Source organism: Lycorma delicatula, chromosome 1 (genome assembly GCF_047948215.1).
Source record: "Lycorma delicatula isolate Av1 chromosome 1, ASM4794821v1, whole genome shotgun sequence".
Classification (NCBI taxonomy): domain Eukaryota; kingdom Metazoa; phylum Arthropoda; class Insecta; order Hemiptera; family Fulgoridae; genus Lycorma; species Lycorma delicatula.
Genome location: NC_134455.1, coordinates 9,344,507 through 9,356,379, shown reverse-complemented (window position 1 = coordinate 9,356,379; position 11,873 = coordinate 9,344,507). Strand labels below are relative to the sequence as shown.

Here is an 11,873-nt window from a genome sequence, read left to right as displayed (position 1 = left end):
CATTCATTTATGATGAGTTTTATTTGAATATAAAATATATTTGTGAAGTATTGAATATAATATTATTTTTTTATGTAAGATTTCAGTTATTACATTATATTAATCAAGATATTGAATATATGTATGCATAAAGTACTATATGAAGCAACCATCTGCATACAAGTTAATTATGCTAAACAATCAAGAATTATTACTTAAAATGCAATAAAACTTAAAATATCCTCAATCACTCATGATTGTTTTAGCAATATCTAAAAGCGATGTGTTTTCATTTAATTATTGTTAATTATTTATAGAGAATAATTTTCCTTGTTTGATCAGAAGCAAAATTGAGATTGACGCAGCCTTTCCATTTAAAATTCTTAGCAGTAGATATAAATTTATATGTTGCATAATAATAATGCTGCACAGTTTAATAATAATTGATGAACAGCACTGTTTAAGGTATATGTATAAAGAAATAATAAAGGTTTTATAACAATAATTTTAATGATAATATAAATAAAAATGATAAATAATAATTACAATCATTATAATAATAATTAACCATAATCTTTGACAACACCATTAAAAAAATGACTGATCATTCTTTATTACTACTGAATAACATAATTAATCATATTTGATTTTTTGCAAAAAAAAATTATATGTAATTGTACTGAAATGTTATAATTAAAATTAAATGATAAATGAGTTGACCTTTACAGTCTGTAATAATTTTTTTATAAAATTATCCATGGTTTAATTAATTATCTATTATCTTTTAAAAGATATTGCTAAATGTTTATGTACATTAATTGTTTCTTTGCCAAAAATACATCTGAGATTCAGTCTAATATTAGGTTAATAACCATTGTCAAGGTTACGTACTTAAATCAATGTCATGGAAAATTTTTAAATGATAACGCAGTTTTTAAGAAGAAAAAAAAACAAATACAAAAAAATGTAGACACAAGTTTATAGATTCTGCCCAATTTTTATGAAATTAGATGACTGAAAAGGTCATTTTTTCTTACAGTGCTAATATCTGTATATAAAATTTATGCTTATAAATATAAAATATGTAAATTTACGCACATACCAAAATAATTTGTTAAACATATTGGTATTATTTATATATAAATATTTATTTACACTTTTACAAAATACATTTGTGCATAGATACATTCATATGATCATTCAAACAATTTCCATTCACACATTATATACAAACATACATATAACCTACTTGTAAGCTAAAAATTTACAAAATAATATACTGTACATGTCAATTCTGATTTCAAGAAAAAATAAATTAGATTTTTTATACATTTTATACAATTGTGACTGTATATTATGAACAAATTGTGATTTTTTTTAATAAAAATAAGTAATTTGTTTTTAAAGTAATTTATTTATGATCAGTCATTTCTCTCATTGTGTTTTTCTGTGCGTTACTAAAGCATCATCTTTGTCTTCTTGTGGCATATCTTTATCACCCCATCCCCAGACTTCACCTTCATGAGAGTGAGAGTATGGATGACTCCCATCACCTGTCCTCTGTACTCTCTTTTTAATCATTGCCATAGGTACTGTTTTGAGGTCATAAGCCCAACCAATTTTAGCAAAGAAATCGATAAATGCAGTTGTGAAATTTGTGCGATAGTTGCCAAGTTCTGCTGTTTTGTAATCCCATGGAAAAGTATGATGGTAATTGTGCCATCCTTCTCCTAAAGCTCCAATAGATACGCCGATGTTTTCTGAAGGATTAATGAACCTGAAATTACAAAAAAATTAAATAAATACATCATTCATATTATTGATTTAACGAGAAAATTATTTCTCAAAACCATCAATCCAGGAACCATTTTTATAATGTAAATGAGATACTTTAGGCTATTATAATTATAAGGAATACCAATCCATTATTTTTTATTAGAGAACCTATTTTGTTCCTTCCAACCAAAGTAAATATTGTTTATTGCTAGAAATTATGCTTTTTAATGATTATTTTCTCAAGAATTTAATCTTTTTATTGAAATCAATTTAACACTTAAATTTTTTATTATTCATTCAAGAGTACATAAGTATATTAAGTATATTCAAAAATAACTAATGAAATATAAAATACTGTTTTGATCATTTGTTGCGCAGTGTACCAAGTATGTCATGTATTTTCATTATTAGAAAAAACCTTCCTGACTTTTGAACGTGACAACTCTCTTTATAGTAGAGTGTGAGCTTCTTTGTCTGTTCTATATGATCCATTTTTTATGGCTGGCATGTCATCTCTGGTGTGATGAATTTGTAATGTTTTCAATTTACTGTGTCGCAGTGTGTATTTTTATAGACTGCAAAAGAATATGCTTTCCAGATGTATAAAAACTAATTAAAAAAATAATGTTAATAAGTAAATGACTGGAATTTTATTTTATTTCATAATTTGATAATGATCTACTTGTATTATAATGTGCATAGTTTTATCAGAAGACTTATTTGTTACATTTGAGTTGCAATCTGCTGTTCAAACTTATTTTGTTTTTATATTTATGTTACGGATTCAACATGAGAAAAGGGTAAAATAGGTTTCTTGTATTATCTTGGGGATAAATATTTGCTGCTGGTCTAGTGCAAATAAATGTTCTTTTATATTAGAAAAAAAAATTAAAACCATTTATTATATATACCAAGAATACAAGATTTGAAGTATAAAAATAATGAATTTTACATAAAATTTCACATTTAAGCAAAATTTATCAAAAGAATAAATCATAAACAGTTGCTTTTATAAAATTTTATGAAAATTGTTACTGTTAAGATTTACACAACATATAAGAGTGAAATTATTAGCCAAAAAAATATATTAACTACTTCTTTCTGAAATGAATAATAACTTCAAAACAGATTATATTATTTTAAAAGCTGTGTGTATAAACACAGTTATTAAAAATATTTAATATACTAATAAAGTGTAATAGATAATTTATTTAAGTTTTTAAGTACGCAATCGATTGTTGACAAATAATCATGCAGGTAGGATAATAGCAATTCACTTGCTGATTCACTTGATATAATTAAATGCTTGGAAATGTTTACCAACTGTCAATTTCAATTGTGTAACTTTTTTGCAGTTCATCCTTTCACCACTAAAGAAAATTTAATAAATTTGTCATCAGTATCCATGAAATGTAATTTTATCCGATTAAAAACTCTCTTAATGAAAAAATATATATTTAATGATTCAGTTATTTTCAGATTTATGTCCATCACTTTCTTTTTTTTACTTACTGTTATACTGTATTGGTAAAGCCAAGAAGTAAACTAGCAGTTTTGTGAACTAAACTGCTTGAGTGAATCTGGAAACACTAGTACAATAATCTGTTATGATAGACCTTATCTTTTTTTGTTATAAGTGGTCTCCATTAATACTATCCAGCTATTTTCAATTTAATCTCTGTTTTACAATATTTATGGTTAGTTACATTCTACAATCATATTCTACTGACATTCTATGTTACAATCTCTAATAAACGTAATGTGAACCTTTGTATTATTATGAAATACAAACAAGTTAAAATTTGTTAATGATCAGTCGACCTAAATAAAAATTACATCTTAATGTAGCGTATAAATTGATTATATTTAACTGATGAAGATTTTATTTGTGATAATTCTGGAAATCTGTGGTAAGGAATGTTCAAGACAAATTTAATTGTACCTTAGATAAATTGATTGTTCCTTTCTATAATTCTATCTTTTTCCATCATACGGTAAGCAAATGACTACAGCACCCTCTTTCAGATAAACATTTTGTTTTTCTAAAGTTACTTATCCTTCAGTTTCATTTGATAATAAAACTCAATTCCTTTTCATTTAACTTATCCAGTTTAATAATGTTTCCTAATAATTATATAAACTAAAATGATTTTCATATAATGAAAATTTAGACAAATATCTGTACATTATAATATAGACAAAATGTTTTCCAACAATACAGACAGACCATAAGTAAAAAAAAACTTCTTAGTATAAAATTTTGTATAGAAAGAACGTCTGTAACTAAAATAGTTAAGTTCTCAGTTTATTAGTAAAGAACTATTTCAATCACTAATAAACTCTTTCCAGTTTTTGAAAAAAAACAACATATAATTTTATGAGTTAAAATTGAATTATAGATAGAAAAATTTGTGTAACAAAAAATACATACTTGTCGTATGGACGTTGACCCCACATATGAGCAGCACTGTTAACAAGCCATGTCATGTTCAAGGTGAAAGTGTATCGGAACATAGTTGAGACAAACCATGAATTTTTCCATGTTTCTCCCCAAAGATAGACAGGAACAATAGTAGGAATGACAAAGCAAATTATTGGCATCAATAATAAATAAAATCTGGAAAAAAATAAAATTAAGAAATTTTAATAAATCCTTAAATAACTAAAAGTGTGCTTTTTATACTAAAAATATATGTTTAGTACTATTATGACCATAATAACAGGAATGGAATGATGTTTTTTCAGACAAATGCAACTGTAGATATTCTAAACAGGATGATTATTTTCTTAGAGCATAATTTCTAACCGAGAAAGACACATGAACGTACCCATCAATCATGAAAAAAAAGAAGATATTTAACAGTTAAATCTGAATTTATATGAATCTGAAATCAGTCTGACTTAACTATTTCAGATTTTTATAAAATAATTTATATGTTCTGTAAACTGAATGGGTTTGAGATTGTATTATACACTCAAAAAACTGTGATTTAACAGCAGTTAGTCATATAAATCATTGTACTAATAATTAATTATATTATAGGTAATAATTATTTAAAATAACTTTATCAGTAATTTAAAATCTTATAATTTTTGTAATGCTGTTCTGTGAATTTAATTTGCCCATATTAAATATATTGAGTAGAGGCAACAATGTATTGGTTTTTGATAGAAGAGGTTTATTAATTTGCTATTTTACACTGTCTGTCAAACTTTTTGTTATGGCTGTGATGTATATAAAGCATCCAAGGTATATCTTTCCATTCCTAGATATAATAAGACAATCATTTTCTCTCTGCTAAACAGAATAGCTTTTTTGTTTAATTAATGTGAAGGTCTAACAAACATACTAGTTTTTTAATAAATGTATTTACAAATTTTTTGTTCTACATCATTGTTAAGAACTACTGCACCAAATCTTTTTTATTCTCACACAGTTTTATATTCATTCTATATATATATATATATATATATATTCACTGCCGAAATTAATTTGAATTTTTTTTTATAATCTCTGTTTAGCACTTTCATAAAAATCATTGTGATGATTTATTCAATAATTAAGTAATAAACATCTCTTGCTGTTTCTTTTCAATTTTTTTTTTTTTTTTTTAATTAAATATTTACTTATTAATTCATTAAAAAGAATATTCTGAATAACCAGATATTTCTCAGAAAGTATTCAATGAAGATTATAAAAATCAAAAGGTACTTGAAAAATGTTTAATTGATTTTAACAAAATAATTTCATTCTGCTACTAGAACACAGTTATTTATTAGCCAAATTATTTATTATCTCTCTCATATAACTACATTTTGCATATGAAAGAGAGGGAAATAAGGACAATTTTAACAAATAAAATAGTTAAAAATCTACATAGATATATTAATTCCAGTATAAAAAGATAATTATACTCACTTTCTCTGAAACATAAGAAGCTTATCATTTTTCAAGTCGCTCATATCAATTCCTTTTCCTTTTTCAATAACATCTGGGTGTTTGCGGCAGCAAAGCCATCCCATGTGAGAAAAGAAGAAGCCTCTTTTTGCATTATGTGGATCAGCATTTGTCTCACTGTACTTGTGGTGAACTCTGTGATCCCGAGCCCATTCATATACATGATTCTGAAATTATACATAATTTTTACTCCAGTAAATGTTGCATAGGTCGTCATTTTGCTTTATACTTTCTTTTTATTTTAATATTACAACCTCAAATTTGTTATACATTTACATACACTACCACAGAGAAATATAAATAAATTAAATAAAAATTACACTAGATGGTTTAAGTTTCTTTAATTAGAAATCACACCAAACCAAATTCCAACCTAAAAGAGGTTGGTTAACTTACTTTCAGATATTTTCCACTGCTGTTATCATCAGTGCTATTGTTGCTACTGTTTTGTTTTTCCATGTTTTTTTATGAAACTGAAAGTTTCAAAAAAAAAGTTTTATTTGTCTCATTCTTTTGATATCAAAAAGATCCTTTAAGAAGATTCATATACCATGTAGATCATTCTTTCTGAAATTATTTTACTTATCAACTAATACTCAAATATACAAACTTGATTATTCACTGACAGCATTTTCTCTTTTGTCCCTGTTGAGTACTTCTGCAAAGATTTGTACTTCTTCAGAACAGTTATTTTAATATGATAAATTAATGAAAAAACATAGTCATTTGTTAAAACTGTTGAGACAGTTATTTAATATCTCAGTCACTGAAATAAAATAAACTATTTTGTGGCAATTGTAATCTACTTCTAGATAATGAGACTATTATTTTGGTATCATATGTTATTTAAATAAATTTTAAAATGTAAATCATTAATTTTGAATGATTCAAATTAAATTTATTATGCCCCTTAGTCAGTCATTATGCTCAATGTTACTAAACATTTTTTTCTCACAGATGTCTTTACTATGTGTAGTTTTTTGAGTACAAGTGATTTAAATTTTCCACAAAAAAAATTTTTTTTGAAGACAAATTTATTTCTGTGAAAGTACTTGATGAGAACAAAGAAATCAGTAAGTGAAATTTTTAATAAATTACATATTCTGCTTCTCAGAAGCAAAATGTTGAATTACTAATTAAAATTTAATAAAATTTTGTATAATTTAGTTACTTCAGCAAACTACTATCCAGTTTGTTACTGTACACTTTTTCTTTTCTGTAATTCAGTTATTAAATACTGAAAACATGCATTCATCAGATCATTTTACGACTGAATCAACATTTTAAAGCACCATATAATTAAGAAACATTCTCAATTTATAATCTATTTAAGAGCAAATTTTTTTCTCTGAGGTTAACTCAGTCAAGAATTTTAATCCAAACTTTGCTCTAAATACACACTTCTAGATAGCAATTTCTCAATTCTCTTTTAAAAAGGAAAACAGCTTCTATAAGTAATCTGAGCTAAGTAGAACTGAAGGATTTAATAGTCATTCAAATTAGGCATTGTTTTTTCCATACTTTATATCCATAGAAAAAAAACACTCATTGATTTGATATTTAAATTTCCATTTTTTTTTTCATTTAATTGTCTGCTCTAATGTAAAAAAAAGTACTCATTGATTTGATGACATTAAATTTCAGTTTTTTTCACTTGTCTGCTCTAATGTAAAACTATTTTTGTTAACAGATTTTATTGAAATCCAAGTTGGCAAACAATATTAATGTTTAAAATTACAAACTTTAGAATTTATTACAATCTTTTTAGCAACTAAAATGGTAGTTCTTTCTTTTTCTATTCGTGATTAGCCTCTGGAACCACTGTAAAGTATTAAGTCAGAGGATGATATATGTAAATGTAAATGAAGTGTGCAGTCTTGTACAGTCTCAGGTTGATCATTCCTGAGATGTGTGGTTAACTGAAATCCAACCACCAAAGAACATCATTATCCACGATCTAGTGTTCAAATCCATATAAAAGTAACTAGGATTTGAACCTTAGAAATCTGTACTTTGAAAACAGCTAATTTGTGATGACGAGTTAACCACTAGACCAATCCAGTGAGCTTAACTAAAATGATACTTCAATGGTAATCACTGAAATTTATGGTGAAAGAAAAATTAACTCAGTAATGGGATTATATTTATCTTTTGTTTCTACACAATTTCAGATTATTCAAATAAAATGAAAAATTAAAACTAACTTCATGTACAGTTATAAATATTAAGCTCACAAATTTACAGTAAGCTTCTTACTTTGTAAAACAATAATGTATTATACAAGTCTCATTCAAAAGATATGAAATATATAATACACATACATTTACATAACTAACAGAAAAAGGTTTTTTTTTTATGGTGACTTAATTCTCAATCATCTGCAAACTTGAATAACAAAATTCATTTGATCGAAAAAGAATTCCTTTTCTAAATTTTTCTTAATCTGAAATACTTAGCATCACTTGGTCAAATTAACAAAACTAAATTGAATTAAGATAATATTAAAAATTCTAACCTGATAGCAGATTATGTTTAAACTATGATACTTACAATAAAAAAGTGATTTTTTTAAAACTAATTTCCTAATTAAAAAAATATTATTTTTCATTTATTATAAATTTATGCTAGTCTTCATCATTGAAAAGTAATTAGATAATCAATAAAATAAGGAATTTTTAATAATGTTAAAAATAATACCTCAAAAGCAAGTGTATTTCCTATTACAAGAATAAGCCTTAATGGAAAATTTGCTTTATATGAACGGTGAGCCCATAACCTATGTGCACCAGCGGTGATTCCTAGTCCAGAATATTGGTATAACAAAAATGCTGAAAAAGAAAAAATAAACATTAATATGAAAGCTTTATAATTTTATTTTCTTGAATAAGCCCTACCTCAGATATTCTTTTGTATAAATTTTTACAATGAAGATGAAACAACAAATTAGAAATGAAAAACACATTGGTGATTACAGCAACTGTCAAGCCAGTTAATAATGTAATGATTTCATTGTTTATTAAGTTGTATAAAATACCAAGAAATTCTTTTACTTTAATCATTGTAGAATGGTAGCTAATTTGTTTACCTTTATATTTTCTAACAATAGATGATTTGTGCATACTTTTTTTATTAAATTATATTGAAGCCTTAAGGAAGGAGATTATATTACCTTTCTGTATATGCTTGTTGACAATATAATCATGCATATTGTCTGACATCTTTTGAATCACCAGCCAGATTTTGATGATATTTTCTGATGTGTTCTCTGTAATTTAGCGGGGAAAGAATATGATGTTTTTTTTTTTTTTTTTTTTTATAATCTTTTTATTTTAATTAAAATATAGTTGTATTGAAACAGATATGCAGACTAATTTAATTTACAATTGCTGCTGCTATATTCATCTCTGAATTATGTGTTTTTTTAGAGATATATTTATTTTTTAAACAATCCACCAGAATCCATTTCAGTAGTAATTTCTGTTTTTAAATGTCTATCATTCTATTAATTAATTTAACTGTATTGACATTTTTTTTAAAAATTGTTTTTCTTAATAAAAACTTTTTCTTTATAAGGTATTTACTTAATATCGTAACATTGATATATTATCATTATGTATGTTATTTTCATGATACAACAGTATATGGGTAGCGAGTTTATACAACATAAACAAAACCTCACTTGTGTAGAAGCATTTTTAACATTTACATGAAGCAAAGTCATACAGTGATCGTGGAATAAATAAAATATTAAACCATTAATTACTAGGTTAAATTGGAATTCAGCTGCAGACTAGTTGACTCAACTAAGAGTCGTATGCAAAAGATTACAGACTGTATTTTTTAGTTAATTATATAAAAGTACATAAAATAAGAAGGCAATTTATAGATAAAATAAGTATTCCATATAATATGAGTCCAGGGGATGCAACTGTGGTTTTTATAGTGTTAGATTTTACTGAAGGATTATATTTATTCATACGTTTTTTGAATACAGTGATCCTACCTATTTCCACACTAGCTGCGACTAACTTCTTACTAGTTATTGCAATCTACATTTAATACTATTACACAGTAAAAATATCATTTGGAGTTTAATATTTTTTAAATGAATATTAATTCTTTTTTATTTATTTTTTCTTTTTTTGAGAAGTGGAAGCTTAACCATTTATTATTTATAAGAAATAGAATTTTAATTTGTACTTAAATTATAATTTCTTTTCACAGATAATAACACATTGATAATAACTTTGCAAAATTTATTATCAATGAAGCGGTTCATTAAAATTAATTAGATTGACTTTTGTAGTATTTACATAACTAGTGAAAATAAAAAACTTCAAAGTTGCATCTTAGTAAATACAGTGTAATATTTTGAATGTATTATTCAAATTTACATACTACATTCAAATCTTTACTTTAAAACCAAAGCTTTTTTAATGCCCTTTAAAAATAAGATATTTTCTTTAATTTAGTCATTCAGCTGATTTAATTAAACAGTACTTAACATGAATTTTCCTTAAATTTTATAGTGATTATATCTTGGTAATTTTATAATACATTATGTAAATAGTTAAGCAAAACTGTTATTAAAAAACAGCGATAAAATATTATTTCAATAAAGGGAACACACAGGTGAGTCTTATAGTAATCTGTAAGTTTCCAGAATAAACAAATATTTTTATTCAGTTGGGTACATTAATATATTTTATAGACCACTTCAAGAATGGGTAGGTGTGTTACTCATTAATAAGAAAAAGGAACTGGCCTAATATTTGCTTGGATGGATCAAGGGAAACCATGATAAAATGTTGATCAAAATCTTGAAAAGGTTTGTTATTTAAAGGAAATTGTTAATAAATAATAAGGAAGTTATGGACCAAGGACATTCTTTGGCAACCACATCTTGATTGAAAATCAATATTCCATTTTTGTAAGGAAAAGAGAAAAAATACACTTTTCTTAATAAAAAATGAAATTTCAACTGCTGGTTGTGGTTGGTAAGTTGTGAATGTGACTTTAACCAGCAGTAACAGCTCTTCTGACACCATCTAAAAAACTTTTTTCAGATCTAAATCATATGCATGAAAAGGAAATTTTTTTATTATCTATTGTTTATAATACCGTATTTACTCAAAAATAAGACCCCCTTTTTTAATGCAATTATACCCAAAATTTGGGGGGAGGGTCTTATATTCAAAGCAGGTGTTACAAATGAGTATTTTGGAAAATGAAGATAGAGAGATAACTGTATTACCGAACTATGAACTTAGTATGTCTTATTAAACACTAACTGTTGTAAGTTATGCAGATAAAAAAGTTTTGTTATTTGAGGAGCCGTGCTATTTGACATCAGGGGTGAGACTTTGTTCAGGTATGTGTGAAACAGAAATGAACGACTTATGAATTTATAGTTCAAACCAATTGCTGTTATTTTAACAACAATCCAAAAAGTGCGGTATTGTGTTTTAAATACCTGGAACACAGTTGTTTACTCTGAGTCACTGCTGCTTTCATCTTCATTCTCATCTTCACCATTATCAATGTTAGTCTCTCCCTCAGTTGTGTCGTCCAAATCCTCGTATGAGGTGATCTTCTGATCCATCCAATGTGTAAGAGATTCTTCAAGAGAGCCTTCTTGAAACTCTTGATTATCATTTTCAGTGTAATTTCTTCCCAGACTTTGACAGTCTACTTGCAAAAAAGCTCTATTGAAGGTTTCTGCATTTATCCACTCTTCGTGAATGTGTGATCTCAATCTGCCATCCATTTAGTGTAAAACTTCTTAACGTGGTCCTTGAACGGCTTATTGATGCTCACGTCCAAGGGTTGCAGCACAGAAGTGAGGCCTCTAATAACTGCAGAATCTTTGTCCATTTCATTGATTCAATTGAAGAATTGAAGATTAGCCACGTTGAAGATTCTGTGAAGACAGAATCTTCAACGTGGCTATGGAAGCTATCTAAAACGAGAAGTCCTCGTTTCTTTAACATTGCTCCAGGGCAGCGATTCCAAACTACTTCTAGCCAGTTGTACATTAGTTTCGCATCCATCCACCCCATATCTTATACACATATTTGTAATTCTCTTGGTAGTTTTCCCTTCGGCAGTTTTTTTAAAAAAAAAATGACATATGAAGGCAATTTTTTCCATCTGTACAAAT

The 11,873-nt window shown here is 26.2% G+C and overlaps 1 protein-coding gene across 1 annotated transcript in view; it reads right to left on the bottom strand.

Annotated features, from left to right (window-relative positions):
• Positions 1–470: 470 nt before the first annotated feature.
• The window catches only part of LOC142325069 (acyl-CoA Delta-9 desaturase-like), a 77,224-nt gene continuing 65,821 nt past the window's right edge, over positions 471–11,873 (bottom strand). Inside the window, exons 3-6 of the mRNA XM_075366430.1 lie at positions 8,411–8,541; positions 5,675–5,880; positions 4,187–4,372; positions 471–1,756 (exon numbers count right to left, since the gene is read on the bottom strand). Of these exons, the coding sequence (XP_075222545.1) occupies positions 1,414–1,756; positions 4,187–4,372; positions 5,675–5,880; positions 8,411–8,541 (866 nt within the window). The 3' untranslated portion in view covers positions 471–1,413. The remainder of the gene's footprint in view (positions 1,757–4,186; positions 4,373–5,674; positions 5,881–8,410; positions 8,542–11,873) is intronic.